Below are 20,713 nucleotides of genomic sequence, written 5' to 3' on the forward strand. Positions count from 1 at the left end.
AGGGCTTTGTCGTGGCAGACTCCTGTCTGGTGCACTTTACGTGTAACGGCCTTTGGGGCACAAGGTCTTGAAGCACCCTCAGAAGTCCTGATTTGACAGGCAGTGGTACAAATGGAGGAGGTGATCCCTGAGCTGACTGAGATGGAAGAGGATAGACCTATTGACAGACTTGGCAGAGGAATAACCATTAGAATATAGGGTGTTTGCCGCCCGACTAGCCATGCAGTACCTAAATCTATTGTACACTCCTCCAAAATAGCCTCCCACCATTACTCGCACTGCAAGAGAGACGGGAGGGTGACTTAGGCAGAATGGAAGATGATGACTGTGGGACAGCATGCCGGTACCCAGGGATGTAGCTACAAGGGCAAATTTATGGTTGATTCAACCGAAGCTGTATCACAGGGCGTGCTATACCAGAACCAGATTATTCCACATGAGGAGGATTGACAACGATCTCTGGCTTAGGGGTTTCGACAGATGGGCACTCTGCTGCATGCGATTTGGGATTGCCCAAGAGCTCAAGAGTACTGGGGTGAAGTGGGTCGCAGGGTTACAGCTGCAATAGATCTCTTGGTGACGTTCACCCTGTAACTGGTGGCCCTAGGTCTCTGGGGAGAACAGTCCCTCGACCGTTACATGCTCCTCTTCTGTAACATGGCCTAAATGGTTTTAAGACATGCTGCTGACCATAAAATTGTAGGAGGGTAATATGGATTGGTCCATGACAGAGGAAAAGTTAGTTTATCATGCACTGGGCTGCCCTCACAAGTTTGAAAAGATCTGGAGCCCTTGGAGAAATGGCAAACAGATTTCAGCCTAACAAGCGTCAAAATGTTATGGTGGCCGGACCGGTGGTGGGACTTGGGGTCCTCGGACAGTTAGGACCAGAGCAGGAAACCATGTAGAGCCAAGGATCAGAGAAGACAGTATTATAAGGAGGGGCGTTGATGTTTTAGTAAGCATGGGAAGATGGCAAATGCAGTAGAGCTCTATTGTCACAAGCATGTCTGATTTTGCCTAAAGTACATCATGAAAGCTTGAAGATAGTATTTTTCATATTGTTGTGCAGACTACAAAAGCTATTTTGTCTAGATGGTCCTTTTCAGGCCCGTTCATATGTTCAGATCCACCTGTATGGGGCCTCAACACTAACCAGTTTAGAACACTTGTTACAATTGTCCAGTCACTAGGGAGGGCAAGGCAGAACATAGCCCATTTCTCTGACTGAATGCGTTTGCATCTTTGGTTCCGTGAGCTTGCGTTTTGGTATTTTGTTGGAGCTTATCTGACTAAGGGGAGATTCAGCAGTGTCCAGTGAAGTTGTAATGACCACAGGCGTGATGTGGAGGATTGCTAATGGAAGGGGAGCCGGGAGTCTATCTTGGTGGAAAAGCAGATGGATACCGAGATTGCTTGTTTGGACCAGCTGGGTAGTCGGGTTGTATCTGAGGGGTGGCGAGGGATAGCTGGCCGTGTTGAGTTTGGGTAGAAGTTTCATGTTGAGCTGGAGGCTGGCAGAGTTAGAACACAAGGCCCAGTAGTTGAAAAGGGCCGGAATGATATTCTGACAGTTAGGGAGTGGGGAAGGGAAGACACCTCCTGAGTAGCTGGTCCAGAGGATAACTTGATTGTCAGACTGGTATAACTTTAGTTTAATTCCTCTCGCCCATGCTTGAGTTTTAGTACTACGCTTATACGTTCTATTTTAAATAAAGGTGTCTATGATACCCAAGATCTAAACTCAAATTCTGTGGAAATTGAGGCATAGCTCTGGTTTCCATTGTTAAAGTTAGTAAGGTCGTTCTCACATGACCGATATCTATGCTCTCGATGATGTGGTCTAGGGGTTGGGTCAGAGCCGTTCAATGCAGAGATTTGCATGGTTTGAACATGACTATAGCAGTCAATGTGGGGCTCACTTCATTACGTGAGGCAGGAAGAACACGGGCCTGATTCTTAGCCTGTACACAACGGTGCTTTAGCTATTTGCTCCTCAAAGCCTTCTTCGACCCACTCACACTGGTTTGCTCTCACAACCCTCCACTCTCCCCATGGATCAATAGAGACGCAGCCCGTCAGGTTGCCACCTGTAACAGCACATACTGGTAATAAAATTGCTGTTTTAATTCACAACATGAAACATGCAGATACCGATTCGGTAGCCCAGAATCATGGCTCACAGAGCCAGAACTAAAGCCTTTTATCATTTGCTTGTCCTCATGAGAAAAGTGATATAACATATTGATTTATTTTATGCATTGAAATATGTAACTGACTGATCTAATATTTGTATCCCAGTAATTTTGATCTATATGGTACCATTACAGTTCATTTAGTTGACCAATTTTTAACATGTAAATCTAACATTGTTTTCAATGCTTGCAATTTAGTTTCACGTTTAGTTCCTAAAAGTTAGTCCAACCTTAAACATAACTCATTAGACAGGACATTAGACATGACAGATCACATGCATCAACATATCCTAGATACACCCCTGTAATCAGATTCAACAATGTTTCCAACACTACCCTCCATCAACTTACAGCATGCTAACAAAACGCACTGAATAAGCCATCTTACAAGCCAACAATACATTTCAGCTTGGATACACATAGCTATTAGTGAATTCCCAAAAGCATTCACTTTAAACAATACATCTCGCCCAGGCCTTACAGAATGAATATTAAACTCACTCTATCCTAATAGTACATAACAGGCATATCGCCAAGAACTCTTATACACAACACCAAACCAAAATCATACAGCAGGCACACTGGCCACATCAACAGCAAACCCCTTTTTAAACATTGAAATAAAAAGTCTAACCATTAAGAAGAGACTAACTCAGATATACGCACCCACATGCAAACAACATTCCAATTGAGCAGTACTGTTAGCTTATTACAAGAACAACCCACTCAGGTAGAGCAAAAAAAGAATCAAGCATTACAGAGAATTTAAAACAAGAGATCAAGACTTTTTCGGGACACACATATGCATTCTCCATGTTCTACGAAGATCCTTAAAGGCTGGGACACAACCAGCACTAACAATAGATAAATGGTTCATTCTACTAAAAAGGGGCCTCTTGTGCAAGCAGAATGATGACTTGGCACATGACAGGTGCAAATTAAGTGCACACTCAAAAGGCAGTTTGACAACTTCATTCTGTAGCCTACAGCAACTAAACTGAAACTACAGTTGTTAACTTGAATGTCGACATTTGCCAAAAAAAACATAAATACATAATTCTAGAGAGAAGACAAGAGATTGATTTCCCTAGGCTAAAGCTAATGGCAAAACCTAACCTCTTTTGCTCTTGTTTTTCATCTCACACACACACATCTGGGAACCAGAGCAATCTTCAGCTTTTCTCTGGCTAACTCATTTGCCCAGAGATTAACTGTTGAGAAGACTAAGTTCAAGGGTGGATCAAATGGATGCAGAAACTGACCTTTCTATTTAAACTACAGATTCCTCTCCAGTAGAAGCCAAATCAAAGGATAATAGGAAAGACCCAATATTCTGAAATCAGATGGGCTACTAGAATTATATGGCATACTAGGACCCGCCCCCACCCAGCCTCTATAAAATCTTGACAGTCACTAGAGAGGGAAAGAATGAATAAAACCTGGGGTGGGGGGGGGCGCAAGGAGGAGGGAAGGGGCATAATACTGAGTATACCTCCTGTCTGCCCGGCCTAAACACACACAGAAAAAGCTGGTAACGAATCCTGGTACAGTACCATTGCTGGAAATTAATCAACTTGCAGAGGGTGTCTGAGAATTGCAGTCTAGATTCATATTCAGCCAGGTGTAAGCGTACAGTGATCCACACAAGCAGGCATCAAGATCATGGACAAAAACACAATAATCTTATAACTCTGTAGGGGTCACAGGATGCACGAACAGCAAATGGCATGCGAGTAAGGTGGTACAAGACTCACCTGCAGGACGATGGGCAGCTGCTCAGGTGGGTTTCGGTTCTCGACACCCATAGTTAGCCACACCTGGAAGGCTGTCAGCTGCTCAGCAAAGAATGGACTGTGCTGTGAATTGGGCGAAAAACAAAAGGCACACAATTAACATGCAAAGAAACCCAGGCATTGTCTGAAACAGAGCTAGAAAGGTTAAATGTTTTTTGTAACTTGAGGTCAAACCTATGACCCTTGCATTGTTCAATGAACAAGTTACTTACCTTTAGTAACACTTTTTCTGGTAGACACCCTATCCAGTTGCACATTCCTCACCGTTTGAATTATGCCTAGGAGTCAAACTGGATCTGTAAACTTTGCAGCAGTACCACTACACCAGTATGTGCAATGACGCTGTTCTGCACCATCAGCTGCATTCAAGAGTGTCCATGCCCCAAGATGTAGAGCGCCAAAAGCAAATAGCAAATAGGTGTTACCAGTATGCAGATTCCTAGGCTTGGGATCTTATTACTTGATCTCGTCCAACCACGAAACGGGGAGAATGGGAGGATCGCTGAGGAATCTGCGGCTATACTGTCTCTCTACCACAAAGAGCATTACCATAACTTGCTCTTATGATAAAGACTTCTAGCCCCAGATTCTTCTCCTTTTGGTTAGATACCAAAGCAGTACCTATTAAGAGGTGTGTCTATTGATAGACTGATTGATTGACTCAAACCATAAAATCCTGCAAGGCCAAGGAAGCAAAATGCCCCTCTTGTGGACCTGACTGTCCAGACAATAGTGCTTTCTGAACATATGGAGGTAAACCCATGTAGCCGTCTGTCAAATATCCAGGACAGGGACTCCGTGTGCCAATGCAGTCATAGCAGCTTTGGCCCTGGCATGCAGTCCTTCTGGGAGTTACTTTTTAGCCATTGCATAGCAGATTTTAATGCAAAACACTATCAGGCAGGAAATGGTTCTGTTATGCACATCCCTGCCTTTTTTCACTCCATAGAAGCCCACAAAGAGCTGATCATACATCTGGTGTTCTTTGGTACGATCAATGTAAAAACTCAGCGCTCTTTTGTCGTCCAAGCGATGGAGCCTCTCATCCTTAGATGGGTGAGGCCAGGGATAGACCAAGATGATGTTCTGACCAACATGGAATGGCATCACAACTTTGGGCAAGAAAGATGCCCGTATCCACAAAACCAGCCTGTTGGGGAAGAAGATGGCGTATGGCGGGCTGACACAGAAAACTTGAAGCGCATGTACATGCCGTGCCAATGTTATACCAATGAGGAACACCTGAAGGTGAGGAGCTGCAAAGGGTAGCCGTGATGCGCCTCAAAAGGAGTGCCAATCATACATGTCAGGACCAAGTTAAAGTCCCATTGTGGAATGACAAAGGAAGAGGTAGGAAACAAATGTAAACCTTTCAAAAGGTGCATTATAACTTGAGACTTAAACAACACCACCACCAACTAGCAGAAAGAGCCAAAAGGTACCCTTAAACTGTGCCCAGAGCAAAGCCTTATTGGGCAAGGGACAATACAAATAAGAACATACAGATAACTTTTCCTGGAGTGAGTTTATCTGCTGAACACCGAACCAAGCCAGAAATTGTTCCCAATGACAGACATAAACAGTTTTTCGTTGAGGGATGCCTGGCTGAAAGATGACATCAACCACCTCTGGAGGAAGGTCGAAGGTGTTCAGCTGTTGCTGCTCAATCTCCTAACATGAAGGTGGAGATTGTAACTGCCCAGGTGTAGAACCCTGCTGCTGTGTTGCTGCAATAGAAATTTCTCCTGGAAGGGCAGCCTGATCGGAGGACAGATGCTTAAGTCCAGAAGTTATGTATACCATACTCTGTGCCTAATCCGGAGAACCTAGAATGACTTAGGTCTGTCAGTCCTGGTCTTCTTGAGAAATCAGAGCAGGAGTGGTATCGGCTGAAAGGCATACAGAAGTCCAGAGTTCGACTCGAGAAGGAATGCATCTCTGGGCAAGAGAAGCCTTGGAAACTACAACGCACAGAAGTGCTGACTTTGTTCGTTCTGGCAGTGGTGAACATATTGAGCCAAGGTTCTCCCAATTTGTGGAAGAGACCTTACACCACCTACAGGTGTATAACTGTAATTTGTGATCCGCAAGGCATCGATGGCTGAGCTTGTCCGCCCTAGCATTCAATTATCCTACTGGGTGGTTCGCCATCAGGAAAATACCTTGATGGTCCTGCCATTTCCTGGGCCATAGGGCCTCCTGGCACAGGGTTTGGAGGTTGATACAAAGCCAGGACTTTGCTTGGGGCCAGAGGCCTCTGATCTCCACCCCTCCCAGATGGCCACCCTGTTAGACCCGACAGTCTTGGTGTGGTCTTCCTCCAAATATTTTGCGTTCTCCCCACCTGGTTGCTGAAATTGGTTTGTGTTGACATTAGGTCTCTGCATTTACCACTGCTAAACATAACTAAACTGATTGTGCTCTCTCCTTTACAAATGGTAAAACTGGCTTACACCTCATTTCCACATTAAATTTACTTATAAGTCCCTAGTAAAGTGGTACTACATGTACCCAGGGATTGCAGAATAAATGCCGCTAGGGGGTCTGCAGCACTTATTTTGACACCCACCTAAGTAGCCCTGTAAAACATAACTCAAGCCTGCCACTGCAGGCTGTGTGCTGTTTAAGACAGCTAATTTTGACCTGATGAAACAAACCTTTTGCCAGATCTAAGGTAAGCCCTAAACAGCACCTAGGGCAGGCTGCAGTGTATGTAAAAAGTTGGTCATCGTGTTTTTTCAAGTTTTATATGTCCTGGTAGTGAAAACCTCCCAAACATGTTTTTTACTACTGTGAGGCCTACCTCTCCCATAGGATAACATTGGGCTACCTTATTACTTTTAATAAGTGCTAAATGTGGATCGTGAATAGGCAAAAAATGTCAGTTTGGGCTCAAATAAATTGTAATTTAAAATCTTCTTTAACGGTAAAATCGGATTTTAGATTACAATTTTGATAATGCTACTTTTAGATAGTTGGCATTTTCCTGCCTTTAAACCTTCTGATGCTTTCTAGGAGTCACCAGCTGCTCGGTCTGTTAATTGCTCTCCTAGCAGGATGAGTATTGGGCCAAGAGAGTGAACAGCAGGACCCAGGTGCAGCTGGGTGGAGCTGTTCCCAGCCCTACTTACATTTCAAATGGCTGCCTCCAACACATTCACAAAGGAACTTGACACCAGCTTTTTGTCACCTTAGACCTCTTGAAGCCTGGACAAGGGAAGAAAGTGGAAGGAAGAAACTTTTCTGTATCAGATGTTGGGGAGAGAAGGAGAGGGTGAAATAGAGGTTTCCTCCACTTTAAAGGGTGGCACCAGGTATAAATATTGGACCTCCTGAGCCACTCATCAGTACACTCCTGGACCTGTGGACATTACAGAATGACTGCCTTGTTCCCCATAGGAATGCTCTGCTGCTTGAAGCCTGTCATGTTCACCAGAGGACTAACCTGCTGCTTGAAACCCACCTCGTTCTTCAGAGGACTGACTTGCTGCTATCATAAGACTGCGCTGCTGCTTGAGGCCTAACTTCTTCCTCAGAAGATTGTCCTCCTGGTTGAGATCTGCTTTGTTATTCAGAGGCTGCCCATCTACTATCAGAGGACTGCCCTTCTGCTTGAGGCCTACTTTGTTACCTTGCTGCTTAAGGCGTGCCCGGCTCTCTGAGACCTGTGCCCTTTATACCAGGCTAAACTGAGTAACTCCAGGGGTTAGCTGGCAGACCTTCTATTCTGAGCTACAGGGACACAACAAGCTCCAGAGGCCTCCCTGCAACCACCCAGTTGACCTGCTGCAACTAGCACTGCCTCGACCTTCAACTGGCCCTGCAACTCGATCTTCCTAGACCTGCAACTGGACCGGCCTGCTGGCCTCTGCTATAGCGAGTTCCTGATACCCAAGACAAGCCTCTCCAGGTACTAGATACCTGGCTAACATCAGCTGAACTCCTCTTGTGAAATCCTGAAGTTTTTAACTCTGCGTACAGGTCTTTGAGAAGGTAACTTTCAGTGGGACTAACCTGGTCAATGTAACCGGTCTGCTCTCCATCGCAGTCGGCCTGAATTTTTGACTTTGTCCCAGTCTAGCGTGACCACATATCCACAGTTGGCACTTTCTGCTTCTTGAAGCAATTTTTTACTTAAACCTTTAAAATTGCATATCTAAAGTTCCAATGATTGGATTTTTGTTAATGTGGTCTCATTTTATTAATTAAATGTCACTACATTGTTCTAAATTCGAATAGGATATTTCTTGTGTTGTGTTTTTACTTGATTACTGTTTGTGTGCTGCATAAATACTTAATACAGTGCCTTTAAGTTAAGTTTGTTTTGTTTTTGTGCCAATCTACCAGAGGGTTAAGCAAAGGTTAATTTAGTGACTTGAGTGGGTCACCCTGACAAGGATTGTGGTTGTTGCTTGAGAAAGGTTTTTAACCCTCAATCAAAAAACTGATTTCTACACACCCCAACCCAAAATCGAAGCATTGGTCACCACTAGCACCACTTGGTGGGGTAGAGAAAGAGGTCAGTTGCTGACCCAATTGAGGTCCCATAACCACCACTGCATGTCTTTGGTAGTTTCCTCCGAAATCTGGAGGTAGTTGGAGAGGTTCCCTGATGTTGGGTCCAATGAGACTTCACACCCCACTGAAGAGCTCACACATGCCACCTGGCGTGCTCAACCAGCAGGATGGTCGACCTCACTTGAAAACCAGCACCACAGATGGAAGTTTGGGATCAGAACCTGCATGTCCTGGACTCTCTTCCCCAGGGGACAGGCACAAAACCGATCCATGTCCAGAACGGCTCAGATGAAAGAGAGCATCTGAGAAGGAGTCAGGTGTGAATTTGGCAAGTTGATAGTGAGCTCAAAAGATGATGTAAGATTCGCAGTACTCTGGAAGTGTTTAACAACTACTTGGGGTGAGTCCGCCTTCAACAACTAAGTTGTCAAGGTAGTGAGCCAGCTTCCTCTGCTCCCCAACCCATGACTAATTTAGTTTTTTCTGTCTTCTCTGGGTATAAAATTAATTGTTCTAAGTCTGAGGTGATGTTACGCTCAAGAAGAAACCAGAGAACCACACAAGACTATTTTGGTCTCACGTGGAAGGACTCAGGCTTGAAGTATCTGGGTCTATTGATAAACAAAGGATTAGATAGTGTCCAGCTATTGATGAATAAGATGGAACAGGACTTCGTGAGATGGTCCGCCTTCCAGGTCTCTTTTTAGATGGCGACTGCTCCCAGATTCAACTAGGTTTTTGGCATGTTGTCCTTGATATTCCTGCACGTACCCTTCTTGCTATAAACAGAGCATAAAGAGGTTTATCTGGGAAGGCAGAAAACCACAACTTAAATTTTTAAGGTCAAATGTAGATTCTAGATCAGGCGTACTTCAGCTTCCTGACATGCGGCTTTGCTATTTGGCTCAACATTTTTTGCAACTGGCTTATCTGTTGGCTCATATTGCTGATGGTAGCGGAATATTGCTAAGACTTCTGTAGGTTTAAGTATCTTGTACAATACTCATGTCTCAGCAGCCCCGCTTTGTCCCCCGACCATAAGGGCTATGTGGTCAGCTTGGAGAGACTTGCACCGACTCTTAAGGGTGGATAGTACAGTTCATAAGGATGCGCCACTTTGGAACAATGAGGGAATTACTGTAGATCGACAGCCAATCAGAAGACCAGGGAATTAAATCAATTGAAGATGTCCTTGATGGGGACTCGTTTTGTTTCTTTGAGTCATTAAAATCTGAACTTTCCTTTCACCTGTCACAGCTCTGCAAGTATTAGCAAGTGCGGCATTGCTTGAGAGGGAAACTAGGGTGAGGTCCAATTCACCGCTCAGCTTTGCCGATTTTGGACTACCTTAGCTTGAGGGGCTTTTCCAAGGGTGGTGTGTCTGACAATTTATACTCATGTCTTACTTGTTTTGCGGCTATATCTTACTGGCAGGAGAAGTTAGGAGTGGATTACTCAGAGGGCGACCGGAAGTAAATCCTAAGACTACCATGATCGCCTGTTCAGAGAAGCGTGCTTAAGTTTGTTTATTTTAAAAATTCTACATAATTGGGTCTGGTCTCCTTTCAAATTGTATAAAGTGCATCTAGTTCCCAATGTGGCGTGTTGGAGATGTTCTAACTTTGGCCATGCCCTGCATTGGATGCATATTAGTGTTATATATGGAAAACACTAAATCAGACAACATGGCTTTGTTACATGAATTGTTGATTTGGATAATACGACTTCCCACTGGCTTAGGTGGCTGTCGACAGCCCTTATGGTGGCTAAGATTTATGATTTGAGACAGTGGCGTACAGCACAGATATGCACACATCAAGACTGGATAGCTGAGCTTTATAGGCTGGCTACATATGAACGTCGAATTTACAAGGTTCAAAATCAAATCCATGTTTTCAATTAAGTTTAGGGTCTTTTTTGAGACTTTGTGATCATTGACTGATTTTCTTTGCCATGGGGCTATTTCTTTTATCCATTTAATTTAGATAGAACTTCGAGTGCTTTCATTTTAGGATCAGAGTATGGAATGATCGGTTTGGGGCTTGTGATGTTATATGTTTGTTCGGTGGGAGTTATGTTTTATGTGGGGGAGGGTTACCATAGGTATTACCTAAACTGTGCTGGTTAAATATGATGGCTCATCTGTTACTTATTGGAGTTTATTTTTCTTTTCTATTTATCACTTCTTTCTTTCTTATGATCTTATTACTACTTATTGAGATCATATTTAGTCTAGTTCCTTTCTTAAAGGGAGGTACTTTGTGGAGTACTTTGTACTTTATTATAGTTGTTTTTCTTTTTGTGTATTATGAAAAATAAAGAAAAATAAGTAGGAGAAGATTGCCAACCCTGACCTCTAAAGGTATACTGCCACTATCACCATCACTTTTGTGAACACCCAAGGGGCATTTGTGAGACTAAAGGGGAGCACAGAGAAGTGAAAATGCTCCTGTCCCATTATAAACCGCAGGTAGTGCCGATGGGCCTGCAGGACGGGTATATAAAAATCTGCATCCTGCAGGTCCAACGCCAACATCCAGTCTCTAGGGTGGATGGTAGGCAAGACATGGACCAGTGTGAGCATTGTGAATTTCTCTATCCAGAGGAAGGTGTTGAGAGGGCTTAGGTCTAAAACAGGATGATGGCCGCTATCCTTTTTGGGTACCAGAAGTAGTGGGAATAGCAATTGCGTCCTAGTTCTGGCACCCTCTTAATAACCCTTTTGGTCAAAAGGGCCTGCACTTCCTGCTGCAAAATGTAGAGATAGGCCTCAATTGGTCACTAGGAGGGGAGGGGGGGGGACAATGGAAGGTGTGGCAGTGTGAAAACGAAGGGTAGTGCATAGCCCATCTGAACAATTTGAAGGACCCACTTGTCTGATGTTTCGGCCTGCCAACCCGGCAAGAGTCACCTGTTCCTGCACCCATCAGGTGGCTTGTACTTAGCGAAAGAAAAGCTTAAGGATTTTGGCAGGTAGGGCTACCGGGGGGTGGTGGACTGGGCGGACCATTGACCTTGACAACAGGGGCAGTGGGCACCATGGCCTCAACCGTGAACCCGGTGAGGGCCTTGTGTAGGTTGGGATGGCTGGCAGTACATCATACATCTGCCGATGCTGCAAAAGGAGCAGTAGAGCTGAGGTGGTTGGCGAGAGGGGGCAGACAAGCCCAGGGAGCGTGCTTTGGCCCTTATCCCCTTGAACCGCTCTAGAGCAGAGTATGCTTTGTCCCCAAACAGACGAGTCCTGTCCAATGGCATGTCCATGAGGGATGACTGAACATCACCTGGAAAAACAGTGGACCACAGCAAAGCTTGGAGGGGAATGGCGACACTGGTGCAAATAGCTTGCCAGATGAAATCAGTGGTGTCCAAGCCACAATGAATTTGTGAATTTGGCCATGTCACGACTGTCCTGCTTGGCCTGGGCAAGAACAGTTCGAAGATCTTCAGGGCCCCCTGAGAGGACCTGAGGAAACAAATCCAAAGACTGAGGGAATAGCCCCGGAGCATGCAACTGACATTCATTACATTAAAACGATAACCATGTGTGTGGGGGCGCTCCATGTAACTTGCAGGGCCGCCCCATCTAAGTTTCGTTATGCCACTGATCACAAGCTATATCTGTATACAAACATGTCCATCCTATGAACTTGCAACAAATAAAAAGAGCTTTGTTGAAACGGTCTTGCTGGTCGGTTGGGTGCTGCAGATTTGTTTTAATTTGTGAAAAGCCATCATTTTCCTTGACTTTCAGAAAAGCAAATGGAAATATGATGCTATTTAAGGAAGAAGCCGCTTTTAAAATGAAAAAGGTGAGAAAACTATCCTTGGTCCAGAGTACCTGCAAGCTAAAAGGTTTTGAGCGCTCACTCTAAGAGTAGGGATAACGTGAGGCAGCTACTCCAGGAGTAAGAAACTGCAGTCAAATATGGAGCACTTGGCCACAAATCCATTCACAAAACGTATTCTCATTCTTGAAGTCCCTCCCTTAACACCGTAATCTTCTTGGTCCGAGGCACGTTGCTTCTAATAAAGTTATTCAGCTATTTCTAGTGCTGTGATCTATTCAGCAATTACTAGTGCCAAGAGTAAGATTCCAATATACAAGCGGCATAGCAAATCTGATATCCGATTTCTGCCAAAAGAGAGAATGTTTTGTCTACAAGTATGATAGTAAACAGGTAATGCATCTTCTGCATCAGATCTACAAAAAATCAAATGCAGTAGAACCCGAAAGGGAGAGTGTGCCATCAACACAAGTGTGTAATGCGTGGAAGAGGTATGCAGAAAGTGTATCAAAGTGCTTAAAGTCAAGAACATTTTTACAGGAGCTGTGCTTTCACTATAACTGAGGACCCGTAGAACTGTGTTGTGTAACAGACCGACTATGCTGATGGTCAGTGTTTCATTACAAGATTTACGAGAAGCGGGAGAGGAGAGCTTTCTGACGGACAAAAGATTGGACAGACCTCTGTCGCCGATGATAAGCTGCAGTGCAGAGTTTTGTTACAGACTTGCCACGCAGTGGTCTTCGGAAGCACTGTGCTGCACACAATGTCCCCGTCAGGTGGCAATAAGAACGCCTCCATCCGCCGCAGAGAGGAGTGAGTGCCACCGGTAATGAAGGCCTCGGCCACCGGCGCTGCGCGCATGGTAGATTTATAGCTCACACTGCAGGGAAGACAAGAGTGGCAGCCCGTAAAATGCCAGCTGCGGTGATCAGGGAAGACGGATGAGATCGGCGCGCCCTAATCAGCTGTAACCGAATGAGCAGAGATACCACATAAATACGCGAGATAGAGAGGGACGACATTTCAGGCGATCGCTTACACCTCCTGTACACATTCAAAAGCGGTTTCAGAGGCCTGCGGCACGGTAAATCACCCGGAGGAAAACAAAGTGCCAGCAATACCCCGCTTCGGCCTCGCTCCTTGATGTCTGCACTGGGTCGTGGTATTGCGCCTCACGCAGACGCAGTCTAGCGTGTCTGCTCTCTGGCTCGTGACCCTTACGCAGTCTAGCGCGTCTCCTCGCTGTCTCGTGGCCCTCACGCAGTCTAGCGCGTCTCCTCGCTGTCTCGTGGCCCTCACGCAGTCTAGCGCGTCTGCTCTCTGGCTCGTGGCCCCCACGCAGTCTAGCACGCGTGGCATGTCTCCCTTGCTGCACATGTCTACCGGAGATATGGACACCACTTATAACATGAGTGTTTCAAACAGCCTCCCGGGGCAGGCCAATCAGAGTCTGGAGCGTTTAAAGCTCCGGGTTGAACGACACACGACTCGAGACACTACAACAAGGAAGGGCAGTGAGCTCTTCAAAATGGAGAATTAATATGAACACTTCTTCAGTTACTTTTGTGGACCTCAGTAAACGGGAAAGGCTGAGTTCAACCCTTTTAGTACAAAAATTCCACATCTCATTTAAGGTCCTCAGCCAGAACCCATCAATGTCTGCTAAAGGATTTGTGTGCAGACTCGAGCAGGGAGGACACCTTTCCACCCTCATGCTGAATTGTTAACCTTGTACAAGGCCCAGGTGTTAAACAGCACTGTCTACCTGATACCATCATAGTAAGATGGGGAAGCATCCATCATCAACAGGCCACGATCACACCTTATGGCATTCTAGAGGAGCCGTGAGCATTCATTAACCGGACACACAACTCAAGGTGTGTGCTACCAGATGCCAGTATTACATTAAATAGGACTGCACCATGTTAGAAGCACATAGAGGTGGGCAAGTCACTGAAAGCTGAAGCTTGGCAATGACTCAGCTCGAGGTCCTATTGCAACCTCGAGCCCATAAGGATCCGGGCTCAAATGTGGCTTTTGCCTGCTACTCTTCCTCTACACAGGAGGATGTGGCCTACGGCTATACGTGCAGACGTTGGAACTAGGGAACCAGGTTTGAGTCTCGTCCTCGGCTTAACATCCTGTGATTGTAGACAAACCACAATCTCCCTGTGCCTATAAAAATAAATGTGGCCTTCTATAATGTAACTGGTTCTCATGTAAAGTGCTTCAATACTTTCAGGTCAAGTTTACCTGTATTAAAACTGCACAAAGATATAAAAACAAAGCAGTAACATAAAAAGGTAAAGACAAACAGATACCCTTTTAGTGGTTGATTTGCACAAGATGAAACCAGAAAACATGGTAATCAAAGCTTCACCACTTAAATTGTGTGATCTAAGGCAAATATTTTATTTAATCAAAACTACTTTCTCTTCATTATCCCGTATGAAAGCGCTCTCAAATATGTGCGTTGAGAATACCAGTTGTATAAAAACCTAATGTAATTTATTTAATAGACTCTAATGTTGCTCTGTAATAATCTGGGCCACATAAAGGGTTTACACAACAACTGTCTTGCCTCTTAGTATACTAAATGGTTTATGTTTAGCACCTCTCGTTTTTAATAGGCACTTCTCAGGGCAGTGCTATAATGTGACATTTTAATGTCGGCACATTCACATGTTAAAGAAGGAATATGCTACTTACCAGTATGCATCTGTTCTTGGCATGTAGAGCTGCAGATCTATACACTGTGCATAGATCGCCATCTGGTGCTGGGCCCGGATGTTTGCAGTTTGTTTTTCCTCTTGGAAAGTCTTTGGAAGTCACGAGGTCGTTGACTCCTCCTTTGGTTCGTATTGCGCATGGGCTTCGGCTCCATCCTCAGATTGTTTTTCGCCAGTAGGGAAAGATGGAGCGTAGTGATAACAGTAAAGAAACCCATGTGTGGTGTATCTAAATAAGATCGACTGGAACGGATACAGGTAGCCGGGGAGGCGGGTGGGCGTGTATGGATCTCCAGCTCTACATGCCAAGAACAGATGCATACTGGTAAGTAGCATATTCCGTTCGAGGCATATGAGCTGCAGATTATACACTGTGCATAGACTATATAGCAGTACCCAACCCTAGCGCCGACCACCGGCATCCGTTGCAGTTGTTTGGAACAGTGTTTTTAGTACAGCCTGGCCAACACTAGCTTGTTGCTTGGTTTGCACATCTACACAGTAATGTTTTGTGAAAGTGTGCGGTGTTGACCATGTCGCTGCTTTGCAGATGTCATCTAATGGTATGTTCCCTAGAAAAGCCATAGAAGCCCCTATCTTCCTTGTAGAGTGGGCTTTAGGGGGAACAGATAGCGTTAGTTTTGCTTTGTGGTAGCAAATCTTTATGCATTTTACAATCCACCTAGCTATCCCCGATTTAGAAATAGGGTTGCCTTTATGTGGTGGAGAGAAAGAGACAAATAGCTGTTTGGTTTTTCTGAAAGGTTGTGTTCTTTGGATGTAGTAAAGTAAGGCCCTTTTAACATCCAGTGTGTGTAAAGCCCTTTCCGCAACGGTTTGAGGTTGTGAGAAAAAGACTGGTAATTCTACCGACTGGTTCAGATGGAAGGGAGAAATGACTTTGGGTAGGAATTTTGGGTTGGTGCGGAGTACAACCTTGTTCTGATGCATTTGGAGAAAAGGTTCCTGTATAGTGAGTGCTTGTATTTCACTAACCCTTCTAAGGGAAGTGATGGCCACTAGAAAAGCTGTTTTCCATGTGAGAAATTGCGGCTCACATTTATGTAATGGTTCGGAAGGCGATCCCATTAGCCTTGTGAGAACTATATTTAAGTTCCAGACAGGTGAGGGTGGTACTCTGGGTGGAATTACTCTTTTGAGGCCTCCCATAAAGGCTTTGATGGCAGGCACCCTAAAAAGTGATAGGTGCTGCCTGTTCTGTAAGTAAGCAGCGATTGCTGCGAGGTGTAACCGGATGGATGTATATGCTAGGTTACACCTTTGTAGATGGAGCAAGTAACATATGATGTGCTGTATGGACACATTTAGAGGGTTGATTGTGTTGTTATGGCAGTAAACAACAAATCTTTTCCACTTTGAGGCATAGCAAACCCTAGTAGTAGGGCGTCTAGCTTCTCTGATAATATTCATGCAATCAGGGGGAAGGTTAAGGTATCCGAATTCTAGGACCTCAGGAGCCAGATCGCAAGGTTGAGCTGAGCTGGGTCCGGGTGCCTGATCTCTCCATGGTTCTGGGTCAGGAGGCATGGTGAGAGGTGTAACTTTTGGTGTGGTACTACCGAGAGTTCCAGTAGTGTGGTGTACCACGGTTGTCTGGCCCATGTTGGAGCTACCAGGATGAGTGTGAGGGAATGCTGTTGTAGCTTTCGCACCACTAATGGAATTAGTTGGAGAGGTGGAAAAGCGTATGCAAATTTGTCTGACCAGTTCATCCATATCGGATTGCCTTTGGACAATGGGTGTGGATATCTGGCGGCGAAGCTTGGGCATTTTTTGTTTTCGTGGGTGGCGAAGAGGTCTATCTGAGGATGACCCCACTTCTGAAAGAACGGGTGAAGAACCTGTGGGTGAAGTTCCCATTCGTGGATCTGTTGCGTTTGTCTGCTGAGCAGATCTGCCACGGTGTTTTGGACTTCTGGGACGTGTTGGGCCAGGAGAAAATTTTTCTGCGGAATTGCCCATCTCCATATGCTCTGTGCTAATTGAGAGAGCTGTGGAGAGTGTGTGCCCCCCTGTTTTTGAATGTAGTACATGGCAGTCATGTTGTCTGTGCGAATAAGGACTGCCTTGCCTGAAATCTGCGTCTGGAAGGATTTTAGGGCTAGAAAGATTGCCAGTAACTCCAAATGGTTGATGTGGAGTAACTTCTGTTGCGGCGTCCATGTGCCCTGCACTGTGAGATGTAACAGACGAGCTCCCCAGCCGGAGAGCGATGCGTCTGTTGTTAAGATTATTTGTGGAACCGGGTCCAGGAACGGTCGACCTTTGGAAAGGTTTGTGGTGTTCCACCACTGCAGAGAGCGATGGGTGCGACCGTCCACCAACACCAGATCCGTCAGTTGCCCCTGGGCCTGGTTCCACTGGCGCGCTAAGCACTCTTGCAGTGGACGCATCTGGAGTCTTGCATGAGGCACTATGAAAATGCAAGAGGCCATCCTCCCTATCAGTTGCATAAACACTCTTGCTGGGAGAGAGTGTTGAAGTATGAATTTTTGACGCAGAGACTGTATGTTTGCAATCCTGGCAGGATTGGGATAGGCTATGGCTTTTGAGGTGTCTATGGTGGCACCGAGGTATTGTTTTGTGTGTGATGGTATCAGGTGGGACTTTTGGTGGTTCACCGTGAAACCTAGCTGGTGAAGTAATTGGATTGTAGCGGCGGTGTGGTGCACACATTGGTTGTAGGACGTGGCTTTTATTAGCCAGTCGTCCAAATATGGGAAGACGTGAATGTGCTATCTTCTGAGGTGTGCCGCCACTACTGCTAGGCACTTGGTGAATACCCTTGGTGCTGTTGTGACCCCGAACGGGAGCACCTTGAACTGGTAGTGTTGCCCGTCCACTACAAATCTGAGGTACTTTCTGTGAGCATGGTGTACTGGGATGTGAAAGTATGCGTCTTTCAAGTCCAGTGTGGTGAGAAAGTCGTTCTGGGAGAGGAGTGGAAGAACCTGTTGAAGAGTTACCATGTGAAAATGGTCTGACTGTATGTAAGTGTTTAGAGGTCTGAGATCTAGAATAGGTCGTAGAGTCTCGTTTCTTTTTGGAATCAGAAAGTACAGGGAGTAGACCCCTACATTTTGCTGATTGATGGGGACTTGCTCTATGGCTTGTTTTTGCAGCAGGGAGATTACCTCCTGTTTTAGTAACTTGGCATGTTCTTGTGACATTGGGCGTTGCCTGGGTGGAATGTTTGGGGGGGTAGATGTTTATTCTAGGCAGTACCCTGAATGAATAATTTGGGTCACCCATCTGTCTGAGGTGATGGTCTCCCAGACGTGAAGGAAATTTTGTATTCTGCCCCCAACCGGAGTGGGATGGTCTGGAGGGAGCGGGGGAAAGTCATTGGGTAGGCGGTGTGGCAGAGCGGGCGGTATTTGTTTTGCCTCTGCCTTTATTATTATTGCCTCTGTAGCCGCCTCTTTGATAGCCCCTTGTGAAGGTGGACTGAGGAGGGGATTTGTAGGACGTGGATGCGCTATCTGAGGAGTAGCCTCTACCCGTGCCCCGAAAAGAAGAGCGGCGAAAGGAGCGCCTAGGAGTGTGTGACTGTAGGGCTCCCATGGATTTCGCCGTATCAGTGTCTTTCTTCATCCTCGAGGGCTTCATCAACTTTTGGACCAAATAAATGTTGTTGATCAAATGGGTGGTTCAATATGGAGGCTTGCACTTCAGGTTTTAAGCCTGAAACTCTAAGCCAGGCGTGGCGACGGAGGAGGACACTGGTGTTTATGGCCCTGGAGGCTGTGTCTGCCGCATCTAGGGCACAGCGTATAGAGGTTTTAGTTATAGTTTTTCCCTCTTGAATCAATTCATTAGCCCTATTTCTGTATTTTTCAGGGAGATGGTGCATGATGGTTTCTAGCTCATCATAATGCACTCTGTCGTATCTGGCCAATAGCGCTTGAGTGTTAGCGATACGCCATATATTGGCGGCTTGTGACGCAGTGCGCTTCCCTGACGCGTCTAGGAGCTTGGACTCTTTGTCAGGTGGTGGTGCTTCGCCCGACGCCTGAGAATTTGATCTCTTCCTAGCTGTAGATACCACTAAGGAATCCAGTGGTGCAGGGCCTTTAATGTATGCAGGATCTGTGGGGGCGGCTTTATATTTTTTCTCTATACGTGGGTTTAAGACCCTAACCCTGACTGGGTCTTTAAAAACCTCTGGTGCATGTTTGATTACTCCTTTTAGCATAGGTAGTATAGCAGTAGACCTATGTGCAGTATCGAAGGTGACTAGGAGAAAATCTTCCTCTACTGGGTCAGTATGTAGCTCTACCCCATGATAATGTGCCGCCCTCTGTAGTAGGTGGTGAAAACCTAACAAGTCTTCTGGTGGGGATGGCCTGGATGGATAAAGGTCATCCTGTGGGACATCTGGGATGTCCGGATTGTTATAGTCATCCCATGGGTCTGGGGATCCAGTAGGGGTGGGGTCTTGTGGCACATCTGCTGGATCGTAGTAAGGGTCCCCTTGATCATCATGGTCTGGAGACAGGGTCGGAGAGCGATGAGGCAGGGGTGGAGAAGGTGGAGGTGGGGAGGGTGGAGGGGGTGGAGGAGGTGGGGAAGGCACTCTGAAAGGGGAGGTAGCAGTGTCCTTCCTCTTTGGAGGTGGAGGTGGAGCTGGTTTGTCCAAATGTCTCTTTTTTGAAGACAGTGTCAAATGTCCAGTTTTTGGATCTTTGGTAAGTGTCTTTTGCAGAGGATCCGGTGTGAATAGTTCTTGCGACACTGGTTGCTCGGTCGGCACCGAGGTTTTCGGGGCCAACGGCTTTTTAGGCTTGTCTGTGCCGTGATTTTTTGGGACCTCCGATTTTTTGTTCGGTGCCGAGAGAGGCTTCGGCACGGGAGTATCGGCGCCGAGGGTCTTATGATGTTTGGTCGGCACCAAGAGGGCGGGTTTCGACACCGAGGGCTTTGGTGCTGAGCTCGGTGTGGAGGTGGAGGCCGATTTTTTTCTTCGGTACCGAAGGGTGTTTTTCAGCACCGCTGGTAGGCTGGCTCGAGCCCGAGCTGCCGGAAGGCTTAACAGGCTTCTTTACCGTGCCCGAAGGTGGGGTGTTAGAAGCAGTGTCCTTGGTCATGCCTAGGCTCGAAGGCGAAGGCGTGACCGAAGCCTTTTTGGGTATCCGCGCGGGTGTGGGAGGGGGTATAGTACTCACGACCCTCTGCGCCGGGGTGATGTCCTCCACATCTGAGTCGTCGGCCTCAGAAGCACTGACGAGGTCGTCGTCATCTTCTTCGATGTGCTGCTGTTCCGGACCTTCGACGTTGTCCCCGAAGATGTCGACTGGAGCGGAGGTCGAGGAGTGCGCCATGTTGCGTCTGGCCCTTCGATCTCGAATGGTCTTTTTCGATCTAAAAGACTTGCAGGCGTGACAGTCTCGAGCCTCGTGTTCAGGGGAGAGGCAGAGGTTGCACACCTCATGACGATCGGTGTGGGGGAATTTGGACCCACATCGAGGGCACTTCTTGAAGGGAGTTCTTTCCATCAGCCGAGACCGGAGCCGGGATAGGCCCGAAGGCCGCCATCGACGACTGGAATCGAAGAAGTGTCGAAGAGAAGGTGATTAAGATGATTTTTATCTGAAGAATCTCGTTGAGCGAGGATTTTGCGTCGATCGTTGAACTGGAAAAGTTCGGAACCGGAGCGCGAAGTATTA

General features: G+C 46.2%; 1 protein-coding gene across 2 annotated transcripts in view; it reads right to left on the reverse strand.

The window, feature by feature from the left end:
• Nucleotides 1-20,713, reverse strand: part of RPTOR (regulatory associated protein of MTOR complex 1) — a 1,825,560-nt gene that overhangs the window by 652,890 nt on the left and 1,151,957 nt on the right. For both annotated transcript variants that reach the window (XM_085617419.1, XM_085617418.1), the window contains exon 11: nucleotides 3,950-4,051. In XM_085617419.1, the coding sequence (XP_085473545.1) occupies nucleotides 3,950-4,051 (102 nt within the window). The remainder of the gene's footprint in view (nucleotides 1-3,949; nucleotides 4,052-20,713) is intronic.

Source organism: Triturus cristatus, chromosome 7 (assembly GCF_964204655.1).
Source record: "Triturus cristatus chromosome 7, aTriCri1.1, whole genome shotgun sequence".
Taxonomy (NCBI): domain Eukaryota; kingdom Metazoa; phylum Chordata; class Amphibia; order Caudata; family Salamandridae; genus Triturus; species Triturus cristatus.